The following is a 16,179-nucleotide window of genomic DNA, read 5'->3' on the forward strand; positions in this document are numbered from 1 at the left end:
AGCAGATGAAGGAGCGAAGGCAGTTTGATTTTTCATCATTAAAACCATGAACTGGTGGCTCCATGGCGGGATTCTCTTGTACAGATTGCGTGATTTGAGCGGTAATCCGTAACGCTTTGGCTGTTTGTTCTTATCGGGGTTTGTGGTATTCGTTTGTACGAACTGCCTCGGTGCCAAGAACCTGCACTGAATTTGGGAGGAACGCTTTCATGCTCGTTGTGCCTACAACCTGGAACAATCTTCAGAACGTTTATAAGCTACTTTCTTTTATTCCTCTTGATGTCTTTAAATACAGAGTCTCTGAAAATGTAACTAAAGTCTCAGTAGCTTGAGTCTCTCATACACACAGAGGGAGAGTGACTGGTTTTAGCCTGAGGCTGGGATGTGTTGGATGAATAATGTCCTGGTGAAAGGTGTCAGCTGTACTGAACAAACCTGTAGGCTCATTGTCATGTGTGTGTATGGGTCGCCCATGGGGTGATGCGATGTGTGTAGTGCAGAGAAGCCTCTGGCTAGCCTTTATGGTGAACCTAGTCTACAAGTCGTCCCCCACCTTTGCAGTCTCCCTCACCAAGACCCTTGCCAGGCCTCCATGTGATCACACAGCTCCAAGTTAACTTGGCAGGTGATCTAGGAGCTGCAGGTGATGTGCTGGCCCACAGTGTGGACATGCCCCAGTGTTAGCCAACCACTGCCCCGCTGCCTTGTGGGTAAGTCTGGGAAGACAAAAGGCTAAGGAAGCATTCCCTAAGAGAAAAGCAATGCCGGGACAACATGCACAGGCAGACGTCAATCATCTGTGGAGCCGACACTGTCTGGTCTAGCCACTGGGAACCATTCTCTCACAGTCACGCAGTGCTACTGGGAATCGCGTTAAACCTCTCACTGCACAGGTCTACACATTATCCTTGGTGATGAACATCTACAACCCACCTCCAGACGTCTGACAGCAATATGGTGTCTGGTGATAAGAGAAGATTTGAATGAACTGGAAGCCTCCAGTCAGATCTCTGCATGTCAGCACCACTGGATATATGATCGCTAACGTAGGAATCAAGCACATCGCTCTACTTCAGTTATGGGGAGGATCCTGGAAATGTTGGCGTAAACATTGTCCAGTCAACCTTCGCTGTTTTATTCTACCTGTCAAAACATTCTGGATACTGTTGCTCCATTTAGGATTATTCGAACCCTAAACCGGAAGTTGAACCATGGCTGAATGATACCACTCGTGCCGGAAGACATGATTGTAGGAGAGCCCATGGAAAAAAGATAGGTTGCAGGTTGTCTTAAAAGAAAGTTTGGTATAAATATAAAAAAAAAACTGTCAGAACTGAAAAGTCGAAGTATTTCCCAGATATTATTGCAAACACATTTCACAAGCCTCGTGTTCTTTTTAGTACTATTAACGCTGCTCTGAACACATCTCAATCACCTTGGCTGGAGTTTTCTTTTGAAATGTGTGAAAACTTTTTACATTTTTTTTGTTGACAAGATTGACAATGTTAGAAACGTCTCGTTTCCCTCTGCCGATCCATCTCTCACCACTTCGTGCTCTGCTGCTTTTAACCAGTTTCTTCTTTGAGAGATGTTATTGGTAAAATGAAATCATCTGCCTCTTGCATAAACGTTGTTCCTCCTCATTTAAAAAAAAAAAAAAAAGCTTTTGAAACCATTGGTCCCAAAATTCTAATAATTATAAATAGTATTCTTGCCTCGGGTGTTGTACCTCGGAATTTTAAACATGCAGTAGTGGAAACATTGATCAAAAAATCGCAAAACCCGTCTCAAAACGTCCGTTCCTTTCCAAGATATTGGACAGAGTTGTATTTATACAATTACACAATCTTTATTAGTTAGCATCTTTCCTTTTCAAAGGCAGATAGAGTCGGGTATCATCCGCATAACAATGAAACGATGCCAAATTTCCTGAAAATCTTCCCTAGGGGAAGCATGTATAAGGTGAACAGTGTTTACTGTTTTATTCTGATTATGTCTGTACAGCACTTTGGTAAACACTTGTTTTTAAAACTGCTCTGTGAATAAATTTTGACTTTGACTAACCCATTCCTGCATAGCTTACCAGATCTTTTGGGATGTTCCACACTGTGGTCCCAATTAGAAGCCTGGAAAACTGGCATCCTGGAATGTGGGATCTCACCTGGACTGATTAGACCACATTGTAGAACAGCTCTGGTTACAGCTGAGCTAAGGTGGTACAACATCGCCATCCATCCAAGGCTTCCTAATAGAGGAGCAATGAATGGGTTAGACATCCGTGGTGGAAAGGATAGCGGGCTGGTGGACGGCGGCTTTGTGGGGTGGACCTGGCAATCAAGGACACACAAGAATTCACTGGAGAATGCTGGGAGATAGCAGAAGTGATCCAGGAGGTACACACCAGAGACTGATGATACCACCACTGCTGTGTCTACAGTGCATGCCCCAGTCTAATAAAACGTGTGGGTCCAGGATTGGACTGTTGGAGCCATCTAAGAACCCACCGTAAGAGAACAGAAATTGACATCATCTTTGAATTATGATGGACAACATGAAAGCGAAGCAAATGCAGGTGTAAGTGTGTGTGTGTGTGTGTGTGTGTGTGTGTGTGTGTGTATACATGTGTCCTTTAGATCAGATCAGAACAGTCGACTCTCCCGATCTGTACACAGCTGCTCTCCTGCTTTTACCCTCCTCTGTCTGACTCGTATCTCTTCTGTTCATCTTAAACGCCTCTCTGAACTGTCAGACAGAAGCAGTAACACACTCTGCTTTTTCAACACACACCCCTACACTGTTGCACAGTGCTGTACAAACAGTGAAAGCTGCGACGAGATGGAGATCACTGCAGAAGCAACAACTTTCTGGTTGCTCTTCAAAAAGAAATAAGACACTGGCCTTGGCTTCGTTTCTCTTAATCTGAGTGGCACTGATGTTCCTTTTTCTCAAAACCCCCAGGTCAGACTCAAATCATTGTGTCAGAAGTGGAGTAAATTGATTGGCTGATTGTAATCTGTGTTCCTCGTTGGTTTCTCCAACAGCGGAGCATCACGTCTGACCTCTGTTAGCTTCAGTAACCTTTCTGTCACTCCACTGTGTCCTCCTCCTCTCACGAACCTGGGCTTTAACCTGGGTCAGGCATTCGGCTGATTATTATTCTGCTAACCATTATCATAATTACTGGTCACAGAGGGTGACGGTGAGATTAGAATTAGAATAACACGCACACATCCATCCATTTTCTGTACCACATCCTAGGCAGGGTCGCTTGAAGCCTGGAGCTTATCCCAGGGGACTCGGGGCACAAGACCGGGGGCACACTCACACACCCGTTCATGGACTACGGACAATTTAGAAATGCCAATCAGCCTACAATGCATGTGTTTGGACTGGGGGAGGAAACCGGAGTACCCGGAGGAAACCCCTGAAGCACGGGGAGAACATGCACACTCCGTGTACACAGGGCGTTTTATACAGAGTTTTATTCCTTTTATACCACAGCAAATTGGCAAGTAGTACAATCATTTTTACTGTAGGAACTGCAACGTATTAGAAAGATTACATTAATATAAACCTATTTGTATGAGAACTTGAAGCACTTGAAGCGGGTACTGAGTGATAAAGTCCAGCTCTGTGGAATTATAAATAGCAGCGTTGGGAAAGAATGAAAGTGGACCAGAAAATACATGGAAATAAAATCGCTCACTCCAAGGTGACTCACAGCGGTGTTGGGGAAGAAGGTTACTCTAGGTCTGTCTTCCCCTTTTGATGTGAAAGTGTGTCAGGTGGATTTTAGCTTTTAGCGTTTAGCCCCCCCCCCCCACAAAAAAAAAGCTTTTTGAAGTTCTCTCGAGTTCATACCGGTGGGTATCGCGAGGTAATCTCAACCGGTCAGGCATCCTTGAACAGAATTTGCAGGTTTACCTGAGCACAACAGGAATAAATTGCTTGCTTTATAGTTTGAGGGAAACAGCAAGTGTAAACGTTCTCTTTCTTTGTTTATGTCTCTCGTATTCCCCACGAGGAGGTGAAGATGAGGTCGGGAGCTGCTAGCGTGAGATTTCGCTGCTTGGAAAATGGAAGCTTGTACAGTGTCGTGTCATTTCAGCTTTAAGCCTTCAGTGTCACACTTTCCTGTCTTTATAAAGGCTGCAAAGCACCATGGGACAAACTTAACAAGACATTAGCTTGATTACTTAACAAGGTTTGTTACTATAGAAATCATAACGTATGCGTCAGGGCCGGGACTCGAACTCAGGTCGAGGTGAGATGAGAGTCAAACAATCTATCCATGAGACACGGGCGATGATCCCAATTGCAAAGACGAACTCGAATGGAGTAAAAGTTCAGAGAGTTTTAATAAAAATCCAAATAAATAAAAAAAAAAATGCAAAAACAGGATGCAAAGGTTATCCACGAAGTTCAGTCAGTAAATTCAAAGAAATAATCCAATAAGGAAATCCGCAACGCAAAAATATCTCCTCAGAGAAGTGAACCAACAGAAATAGATCCTCAAGGTTAAAAAAAAAAGGCAGGACCAACATTCAGTACGTTTACATGGACAACAATAATCCGATATGAACCCGATTAAGACGATACTCTGATTAAGAAACTAGCATGTAAACAGTGATTATTGACGACCTTAATCCGATTAAAGTCACACTCGAAGTAAACACGAATGGAATTAAGGCGTGTGGAGTATTCCTGTTTTAGTCGCGTTATCGACGTGCGTTACAGACATGTACACACCTTAATCACACTATTAACGTCGTGTGAGAGTTTTCACCGCATTGTGCGACAGGACACGGCACACTCACACACGGCAGCGCTCGACCGTTTGACGGCAAACAAGAGAGCACGGCTGCGTCCCAAACCGTGTACTTACCCGCTACAGTATATAGTAGGCGAGATACATGTATTTCAGCTGCTATATAGACGGTAAGTACGCGGTTTGGGACGCAGCCCATGACTTCAAGCAGTCGTCTATTTGCACGTACAGCATGACAAATAATTAACTGCACTTGAAGCTTTTGTAAAATTAAAAATAAAAACACCCAAAACTGTATACGGTTCCATACCGAAGACCAACTGTATGTCGATACGTGAAATTCTGGAGGGACGTCGGACGGCGTGACGCGGGGACGTAATGACGTGTGATGTTAATCGATCTCTGTTCTATAACACGTAAAACAGGAACATGAAAGGAATATTCTAAAAGCGACTCATGTAAACACCTTAATCAGAATATCGTCTTATTCAGAATAAGGTCAATAATTAGATTACTGCTGTCCATGTAAACGTAGTAAGTGTTACTTACATGAGACACAGGAGGCTGGCCTTAGCAAAGAAATACACACAAGGGAATGGAGACACCGGTGACAGAGGGAACACAACAGGAGGGAACAACGAGGGTCTCTAGGGGCCAAAACATAAAATAGCAAGTCCAGAATCCTGATAGTATTAAAGCAAGTGCACTGTTGCTGCTGTTGTAAAAATAAATAAATTAATTAATTAATCAATACCTTCTGGACCAATCCGAATCGAGAATTCAAATAGAATAGAAAATAGAATCTTACAACCTGTGATAGGTGTTTTTATTTCCGGAAGGTGTTTGTTTTTCCTCAAGTCAGACAGGGACGGTGGATTTCCTTTCTCGGATGGTTCTTTTGTTCCCTCATCATCTCGTTTGCGATTCCGACGTCTTTGACTCTGACAATTTACTCTGACATGTGGGTCGTGACGCGTGCCCCGTCAGCCAGGCTCAAGCAGTCAGGCTTGTCAGGAGAAGTGCTTTAAATGACTCTGAGATGAAATCAGATCAGAAAGTGTGCGGTTTCTTGTTACAGCTCTTCTCTCTGCACTGCATCTCTATTATAGATCATAACAGGTTATTATTATTGATTTCAGTCTGCTAACTGGACTCGGTCAATTACCTCACACTCCGTAGGACAGACGGAATCTTTTATGAAGAGCATCGATCATCACAGAAGTCCTAATGTCACAGTGCCATGTGTTTTGAGGCTTCCTGCTGCCCCTGTGGATATTTATGGATTTGAGAGATTTTGTACCTCCATACTTCCACCTCGGGCTGTTTATGCTTCTGTTCGGTTTTTGTTGTGCTGCCTTTAATCGATCAATGCAACCAGAAGCTGAAAGAGACTTTTTGCTGGGCTCCAGAAATAGAGGTTCTCTTCTAGAACGTACAATTCCCTCCACTAATATTGGCACCCTTGGTAAATATGAGCTGTGAAGGCTGTGAAAAATTGTCTTTAATGTTTAACCTTTTGGTATTTTGTTTAAAAAAAATTCACAAAAATACTGTGCTCTCATGGATATCAAACAATTGCAAACACAACACAGGTTTATCAAAAATATCTTCGTTATATATAGGTGTGCAATTATTATTGGCACCCTTTTAGTCAATATTTTGTGCTACATCCCTTTGCCGAGATAACAGCTCTGAGTCTTCTCCTATAACGCCTGATGAGGTTGGAGAATACATGGCGAGGGATCTGAGAGCGTTCCTCCATACAGAATCTCTCCAGATCCTTCACATTTCGAGGTCCATGCTGGTGGACTCTCCTGTTCAGTTCACCCCACAGGTTTTCTATGGGGTTCAGGTCAGGGGACTGGGAGGGTCATGGCAGGACCTTGATTTTGTGGTCAGTAAACCATTTCTGTGTTGATTTTGATGATGTTTTGGATCATTGTCCTGCTGGAAGATCCAACCACGGCCCATTTGAATCTTTCTGGCAGAGGCAGTCAGGTTTTCATTTAATATCTGTTGATATTTGATAGAGTCCATGATGCCATGTATCCTAACAAAATGTCCAGGTCCTCTGGCAGAAAAACAGCCCAAAACATTAAAGATCCACCTCCATATTTAACCGTGGGCATGAGGGACTTTTCCATATGGCTACCTCTCTGTGTGCTCCAAAACCACCTCTGGTGTTTATTACCAAAAAGCTCTATTCTGCTTTCATCTGACCATAGAACCCGATCCCATTTGAAGTTCCAGTCGTGTCTTTCAAACTGAAGACGCTCGAGTTTGTATTTGGAAAAAAAAATGTCCTTCTTGGTAAATTTCTTTAGCACAAGAGGAATAAAACACTTTTTAAGACGAAGACATACTGTTCTTGGAAAATAACTTCAGGATGGTAATGATAATACTGCTTAGTGCACATGAAATGTTTCATGTTTCTCTCTCCCTCTCTGCCTCTCTCTCTCCCTCTCTCCCTCTCTCTCTCTCTCTCTCTCTGTAGGAGTTAGTGGGCGGTAACCCTTCACAGAGGAACTGGAAAGGAATATTAATTGCTCTGCTGGTTATTCTGATCATCTGCTCTCTCATCGTTACCTCCGTCATCCTGCTCACACCAGGTACTTCTTTTTTTTTCCACTGTTACATGGTTTCTCTGTCTATGTTCCTCTTTACCTAATTAGCTATCGTTACTGGTTTCTTGGTGTCTGAATAAAAAAAAACAAAAAACCTTGCATTTCTGCCAGTGTCTGTTTTCGGGTTATGATCAGAAGAGTTAGGCGTGGTCCATTACTTTATGTAGGAAAACCACCGTCCTGTTCAGATGGGAAGATGTAAATTAGATCTAGTGGAAAAATAATAAAGGGATCCGGTTCACTAAAACATTTTATATAGAGCTTCACTCTCAACAGCAAACAGATGATAAACACAGCACTAAGCACCGGCTTTACTGTTAAAATAAAAATATACTATTATTTATATTTTAGAATTTTATAAGTCCTAGAAATCCTAATCCCAGAAATCCTAATCACACATTGTGATATATACTATACATACAGTAAACAATATATGGCCAAAAGTATGTGCACCCCTGACCATCACACTCGTATGTGCTTGTTGAACGTCCCATTCCAGATTTATTCCCACTTTGCTGTTATAATGCGCTCCAGTCTTCCGGGAAGGCTTTCCAGTAGATTTCGGGGCGTGGCTGTGGGGGTTTGTGTTCATTCAGCTACGAGAGCGTTAGTGAGGTTGAGGTCAGGCGCTGATGTTGATGTGAGGACGCTCCAGTTCCTGTTCATCCCAAAGGTGTTCAGTAGGGTTGAGGTCAGGGATCTGTACAGGACACACGCGTTCTTCTACCTCCTTCCACCCTTCACACGCCACGTCTTCATGGAGCTCGCTTTGTACACACGAGCATCGTCATAATGAAGCAGGTTTGGGCCTCTTAGTTCCAAGGGAAATTCTTAACACTATAGAATACAAATGCATTCTTGGCAATTGTGCGCTTCAAACCTTCTGGCGACCGTTTGGAGAAGAACCATATACAGTACAAGTGTGATGGTTAGGTGTCCACATACTTTTGGCCATATAGTGTATAATATTTCTCTCCACCCGTGATCGATTGTGTTTCTGCCGTAAAAAAAACTGTTCAGCCTGCAGTTACTTCAGACCTGGATTTTTTTTCTTCTGGAAGTTGCCTTCACAACTTTGAGAAGTATGATGCTCCGAGTTTAGTCTCGGCAACATGGACGAAGATGAGGTCAGAAATCTTCCCGGAAATCTTTCTGTGGCCAGGTTATATGATGTACAGCTCCATGTGTCACCGCAGATGAACACAGTCGAGCTCTATATTAATGTGTACGCTAAAGACTCGTGCAAAATAATGAATAGTGGCAGCTGTTTAAATCGTTTAAACAGGTTGATCATTTAAAAAAAAAAAATTTGATCAGATTGAGCACATATTTCTCTTAAGAAAAGTCTTTTTCCACCCTGTTCAGCCCTGAAGTCACAAGTAAGGAGTGTAACGTCTCATCACTCTGAGGGCGCTGTATTCTTCTCTTTCTGTGTCTCTACACATCATAATGTGTAGAATGGTTGAAGCCCGTCTTCCTGCATTTATTGTTAGCCATTTCTGTCCCGTTTATTCAGATATTGCTCCTTTCTTATATTCGCACAGAGACGCCTCCCCGCCTTCCCTGACAGCACTTTCTTTATCCCAGCGAGTATTTCTAGATAAGAGATGTCTGAGATCGTCGTTGTTCTGCTCGTCGTTTCGGGTTCTCAGCAGCTGTGCCGTGTGAAAGCGTTCTTGACGTTCCAGTTTCCTGCATTAAGAACAGCGTGTGTAGTGCAGTGAGGTGTTCATGAGCTTCCTGTTGGGCTGCAGTGACAGGAAATCTAAGATATTTATGCAAATGAAGCTTCACCTAATTAAATATGTTGCATACTTAATAAAACAAAAACAAACAAACAAACAAACAAAAAGCCTAGTCTTTTAATGTTAGAATCAAATAAAAATTTGATGAGTTCAGTTTGATGTTGTTGCCATCCAGAGAAAGACTTTTACAGAAAAGTATTTTATTGTTCAATTAAGAAAAGCCCACACACTATTATTATTATTATTATTATTATTATTATTATTATTATTATTATTATTACTATTATTATTATTGTTGTTGTTGTTGTTGTTGACTTTTTCAGGATAAAATATATAGCAAATCCATATTATTATTATTATTATTATTATTATTATTATTATTATTATTATTGTTGTTGTTGTTGTTGTTGTTGTTATTGTTGACTTTTTCAGGATAAAATATATAGCAAATCCATATTATTATTATTATTATTATTATTATTATTATTGTTGTTGTTGTTGTTATTGTTGACTTTTTCAGGATAAAATATATAGCAAATCCATATTATTATTATTATTATTATTATTATTATTATTATTATTATTATTATTGTTGTTGTTGTTGTTATTGTTGACTTTTTCAGGATAAAATATATAGCAAATCCATATTATTATTATTATTATTATTATTATTATTATTATTATTATTATTATTGTTGTTGTTGTTGTTGACTTTTTCAGGATAAGATATATAGCAAATCCATATTATTATTATTATTATTATTATTATTATTATTATTATTATTGTTGTTGTTGTTGTTGTTGTTGACTTTTTCAGGATAAAATATATAGCAAATCCATATTATTATTATTATTATTATTATTATTATTATTATTATTATTATTATTATTGTTGTTGTTGTTGTTGTTGACTTTTTCAGGATAAGATATATAGCAAATCCATATTATTATTATTATTATTATTATTATTATTATTATTATTATTATTGTTGTTGTTGTTGTTGTTGACTTTTTCAGGATAAGATATATAGCAAATCCATATTATTATTATTATTATTATTATTATTATTATTATTATTGTTGTTGTTGTTGTTGTTATTGTTGACTTTTTCAGGATAAAATATATAGCAAATCCATATTATTATTATTATTATTATTATTATTATTATTATTATTGTTGTTGTTGTTGTTGTTGACTTTTTCAGGATAAGATATATAGCAAATCCATATTATTATTATTATTATTATTATTATTATTGTTGTTGTTGTTGTTGTTGTTGTTATTGTTGACTTTTTCAGGATAAAATATATAGCAAATCCATATTATTATTATTATTATTATTATTATTATTATTATTATTATTATTATTGTTGTTGGTGTTGTTGTTGTTATTGTTGACTTTTTCAGGATAAAATATATAGCAAATCCATATTATTATTATTATTATTATTATTATTATTATTATTATTATTATTATTGTTGTTGTTGTTGTTATTGTTGACTTTTTCAGGATAAAATATATAGCAAATCCATATTATTATTATTATTATTATTATTATTATTATTGTTGTTGTTGTTGTTGTTGTTATTGTTGACTTTTTCAGGATAAAATATATAGCAAATCCATATTATTATTATTATTATTATTATTATTATTATTGTTGTTGTTGTTGTTGTTGTTGTTGTTGTTATTGTTGACTTTTTCAGGATAAAATATATAGCAAATCCTTATTATTATTATTATTATTATTGTTGTTGTTGTTGTTGTTATTGTTGACTTTTTCTGGATAAAATATATAGCAAATCCTTATTATTATTATTATTATTATTATTATTATTATTGTTGTTGTTGTTGTTGTTGACTTTTTCAGGATAAAATATAAAGCAAATCCAACAATTATCAATATTTTAGGAATTTCCGCTATAATATTCTTCTGACTAAGGGCCACATTTTATGAATAGAGCTCATCTAGAAACTGAAATGTTTGGGTTTGGATAAGAAATAAAACAAATTTAGAGGAAGAACGCTTTTAAAAATACAATGTGGCATAATGTTATGACTGTAGTGTGGTTTATGAGGTTTTTAAAGAAAACTGACATTTATATCATAATGACATCATAACTTACACAAGTCCACTCCGAAAGTATTGGTACAGCAAGGCCGATTCTATTGTATTCACTATACATTTGGAGTTGAGGGGAAAACATGAATACGAGACGACAGATCAGAATTTCAGCTTTCGTTTCCTGATATTTACATCTGGATATGTTGAACAGCATACAACATGGCACCCAATTTTTAGCTGAGCTAAAAAAAGTATAGGAAGTAAATGAAAGTAAATGACACTGAATATTTGGTTGCATATTTGGCTAAATATAACTGTTGCATTCTTCTTTTGTGTTGCTTTTCCAGGCTTTTGTGAAATGCTGCTCAACTGGGTTAAGGTCTGGTGATTGACTTGGCCAGTCTAAAACCTTCCACCTTTTCCCACTGGCTCTGATAGATTTTCTCAGCTTCAAGACGGATTGCTTTTCTCCCATAGACAGTTATCTGGTCTTCATGTTGGTTTATCCTTTTTAACAAGTTCAGTCTTCACAGGTGAAACTAAGAGTAGACATTCAGAGCTATTCATTCTTTAAACAATCGATGTAACAGAGCACCCCTGGGCAGCAAGAAACACCAATCAGTTACGTGTTCCAATATTTTTGATCACTTGAAAAACAAGTGGGTTCAAACAAAAGGTGGCATCTAGATGTAAATATGAGGGAATGAAAGCTGAAATTCTGATCTGTCGTTTCATGTTCATCTTTTCATCTCCAACCCGAATGTCTTCAGCGTATAGCGAAAACAATAGAATTGGCCTTGCTGTTCCAATACTTTCGGAGGGGACTGGAAACAAGCTTTTCGGGGTATACTGTATAACCTGGCATGATTATGAAGTGGGCAGAGCTTAAAGCCTTCTTCAAAGTTTACGACGTTTCAGATAATGCGATGTTCGCGTGTGGATAAAAACAAAAACAGTGAAATAAAGATTTATTTATTTTTTCCCCGGTTGAGTTTTACATTTTATACTAATACGGTTTTAAAAGAAGACATGTTATAGATAACATTTATAAATACAATATCGTAAATATTATTGACGTGACCAAAAATCATCGATTCTACCTGTAGTGTCTTGTCTTAACGATTAAATATTACTAACTGCATTCTCACACCAGCGCTCACGGTGAAACGCGACAGCAGCGTTTTATCTTTCTCGGCTCACGCGCCGTTTATTTGCTAATGAAATAACGAGGCATTCGCACGAACACAAGGTCACCGTGTGCTCCTTTTTTTCTGGGACAGAATGAGAGCTCAGCTGCACACGGTACATGAACCTCCAGCGCACACGATGATCTCGTATTACTCATGAGGGACACTTTTTGTATTACAGCCAGTCCCAAGTCTCCTAGTTTGTTTGGATGATGTGAATGGGTTTATTCTGCTTGTGTTCGGACCTTTCAAGGCGTTGCATGTCTGTTCATTTGTACTAGTCGAATAGTCGTTTAAGAAAGTAGTCAACTAGTCGTCTTTGTCCGTAGTTAATCCGACTCGTGTCCGTAGATTTTGGTGTTGCAGGATGACGTTAACAAGATGATGTTGAGAGACTATCACGCTTTAATTATACTGTAAGCACTTCTACTATCTGGCGAATTGTTAGTCGCAATAGTTATAGGCAATTTAGAATCGAGAACACACAGTCATCCAGCGTACAGTCTAGCAGTTCGATTTTTGCGCCGTTTTAGACGTTGTTCATCTTTATTAACCAGGGTTGCCAGGTTTCAGCAAAATTACCATTCCAACTACATCTCAAAAACCACACATAAGACCTGAAAATCTGGGCATCAGAAAAACTGGAGATGTTTTGTTCTTATCCTCAGCCTTTCCATGAAGGGAAACGGAAGTGTTTCGCGTGTATTTCTGACGTATGGACATTATCCGCTCCCTTTTCCCAATTTTCACAATATCTCTAACAACAGAAATGGTTCTGTATATCATAGACACACTACCTGCACCTAGGCTTTGTCTTTTTGTGGCCAGTCTATTAGATTTCATTCAGATTATTAGACATAAAAACAAGAGAAATTTTAGACTAGTCCTCGAAAACCCTCTCATTAAACGTCCCGTGTGCTGCTCCTCCCCCGATCATGGGGCAGCATGATTCGTGCCCCAATGGGCCTCTATTAGAGCTTGTTGCAGTTCTCATTTTTGACCACTAGGTGGAGCACTGAGCTCGCGGCACCACGATTCCACATCTAAAAAGCGAGCGGATAAAGGAACATCTGCTTTTATCTGTCAATTAGCAACGTTTTTTTTAAAGTCGAAACCTAACCCTAGTACTTCACTGTAATGTAAAATGCATCAAGTTGCGAATGAGGACTTCATGAAGATTAATATTTGCTGAACCCCTGATATAAACGATGGGTTATACATTACTAAATTATTTATTATTCTTTCTGTCCTGTGTCAGGTGAAGATGACAATCTGGCCTTGAAGGGGAAAGTGACGCTGGAGGACATTTTCAGGAAGGACTTCAGAGTTCACGACCCTGAGGCTAAATGGATCAGCGGTGAGCCGTCATTTTCTTTTAAGCTCTGCGCTGATCTGTAGGCTGGCCGTGCAGGGCCATCGTCAGCAGCAGCGCGTGATTTTTAGGTGAGGCATGAGTAGGGTATCAGGATGGATCAGGCAGGTCCGGAGGGCAGAAGGATTCAGGATCACTGGTATCGCAGGGGTATCGTGTAGACAGAGAGAGAGAGAGAGAGAGAGAGAGAGAGATAAAGAAAGACTGTTAGGTATGCTCTTTTCCTGTAATGTTTAAGAAGATGTACGTTGTGCTCAGAGTGCAATCGGGGACAAGAGTATCTATGACAACATAAGGTAGGAAGGTAACACAGACATGACGGCGCCCTGAGACACGAGAGAAAAAAACTCACTCAATCCTTTTATGTTGCTTTCACTTATGCAGTGATTAGTCTGAATTGACTCAACACCAGGAAGTGAGTCATATCTGCCTTGTTTTTGTAGATTTGATCTGCGAAACTGAGCAGAGCTGTAGTGCTGGACAGAGAAAGAGGACAGAGCTGTAGTGCTGGACAGAGACAGAGGACAGAGCTGTAGTGCTGGACAGAGAAAGAGGACAGAGCTGTAGTGCTGGACAGAGACAGAGGACAGAGCTGTAGTGCTGGACAGAGACAGAGGACAGAGCTGTAGTGCTGGAAAGAGACAGAGGACAGAGCTGTAGTGCTGGACAGAGACAGAGGACAGAGCTGTAGTGCTGGACAGAGACAGAGGACAGAGCTGTAGTGCTGGAAAGAGACAGAGGACAGAGCTGTAGTGCTGGACAGAGACAGAGGACAGAGCTGTAGTGCTGGACAGAGACAGAGGACAGAGCTGTAGTGCTGGAAAGAGACAGAGGACAGAGCTGTAGTGCTGGACAGAGACAGAGGACAGAGCTGTAGTGCTGGACAGAGACAGAGGACAGAGCTGTAGTGCTGGAAAGAGACAGAGGACAGAGCTGTAGTGCTGCAGGAACACTGTGTTCTGGAGATTTCGACCAGTGAACAAATGTTTATATAATGTTTTAAAATGTTTCTTTATTTATTGAATCATTACATGCTGTGTGTTCTCCATGCTGTATGATTTCTGGTGATTTCTATGATGTTTACACACACTTTGTAAAGCTTTGTTGATGTTTCTTTCCCCATCACCACATGTCAGAGCAACGAATAAATGACTTTTTAAGCTCTTCACGCACCTCAGAATGCTTAATTTGTCTTTTCGGTTTAATTACGTGTCGTGTGAAACCAAACCAAACCAAAAAGTATCAATTTCACGCTGACTAAAGGGACTAATATGTGTGACAGCGCCTTTAGTCATCGGATAAAAGGTCATGTCTCTTTACTGTGAGATTTTGTCCATCACCTGCTCTCTGTGTCAGTAATGGACTTCGGTTCTCATCACTCGCTCTGCTGCTCCGGTGTGATTGCAAACAAACGACTCCATGATCACCTCATTAGTGATCAGATTATCCAGATCAGTTTGTAAATGAAACCACTACATCCCTGACTATACTCACATCAGGACTTATATGCTAGGGCCTGAGCCATCTTTTGTAAAAAGCAACCAGATGCTGGTGCGAACTCAAACAGTGTACAGACGAGGAGGTGAGACAGCAGGACAGACTGAAGAACTAAAGCGCCGCTGCATCGTCGCTCTCTTTAGGTGGAGTTGAAGCGAAGGATAGATCGCTATCAGCAGGTAGTGGAAGAGCATTGTGGGTAGTTTAGGAAAGCGTTAACCGAAGTAGAGCATCAGAGAAGAGCTCAGTGAGCTGAACGCACCCCTGTGTGTATGGGTGTTTCGAATTTGATATGCCTCTGTGTGTAGGTGAGGAGATTCTGTATCGCACTCGTGAAGGTGATGTGCTGAAGTTCAACGCGGAGACGAACAAGAGCACACTGCTGGTGTCCAATAGGAAGTTTGTGAGTCTCTATTTCTGTATTTGTCCTCCGATTGTGTGACCGCTTTAAACAGGAATCACACAATAAACACGCACACACACACACACACACACACACACACACACACACTATAAATTATATAAGCGATAAACTCTATCAGTTGGTGGACTTTAAACCCTTGATCAGTGAGTGGGGTTTAATACTCTTGATCAGTAGGGTAGGGTTTAATACCTTTGATTTGTGGGCAGGGTTTAATTTTCTAGGGCAGTAGATAGGGTTTAATATCGTTAGTTTGTGGTTGGGATTTAATACCCTCAGTCAGTGGGTGGAGTTTAATACCCTCAATCAGTGGGTGGAGTTTAATACCCTCAATCAGTGGGTGGAGTTTAATACCCTCAATCAGTGGGTGGAGTTTAATACCCTCAATTAGTGGGTGGAGTTTAATACCCTCAATCAGTGGATGTAGTTTAATACCCTCAGTCAGTGGATGGAGTTAATACCCTCAATCAGTGGATGTAGTTTAATACCCTCAATCAG

The 16,179-nt window shown here is 39.8% G+C and overlaps 1 protein-coding gene across 1 annotated transcript in view; it reads left to right on the forward strand.

Annotated features, from left to right (window-relative positions):
- Nucleotides 1-16,179, forward strand: part of LOC128605547 (dipeptidyl aminopeptidase-like protein 6) — a 104,106-nt gene that overhangs the window by 64,634 nt on the left and 23,293 nt on the right. The window contains exons 3-5 of the mRNA XM_053621141.1: nucleotides 7,263-7,377; nucleotides 13,650-13,748; nucleotides 15,569-15,663. Of these exons, the coding sequence (XP_053477116.1) occupies nucleotides 7,263-7,377; nucleotides 13,650-13,748; nucleotides 15,569-15,663 (309 nt within the window). The remainder of the gene's footprint in view (nucleotides 1-7,262; nucleotides 7,378-13,649; nucleotides 13,749-15,568; nucleotides 15,664-16,179) is intronic.

Source organism: Ictalurus furcatus, chromosome 1, assembly GCF_023375685.1.
Source record: "Ictalurus furcatus strain D&B chromosome 1, Billie_1.0, whole genome shotgun sequence".
Taxonomy (NCBI): domain Eukaryota; kingdom Metazoa; phylum Chordata; class Actinopteri; order Siluriformes; family Ictaluridae; genus Ictalurus; species Ictalurus furcatus.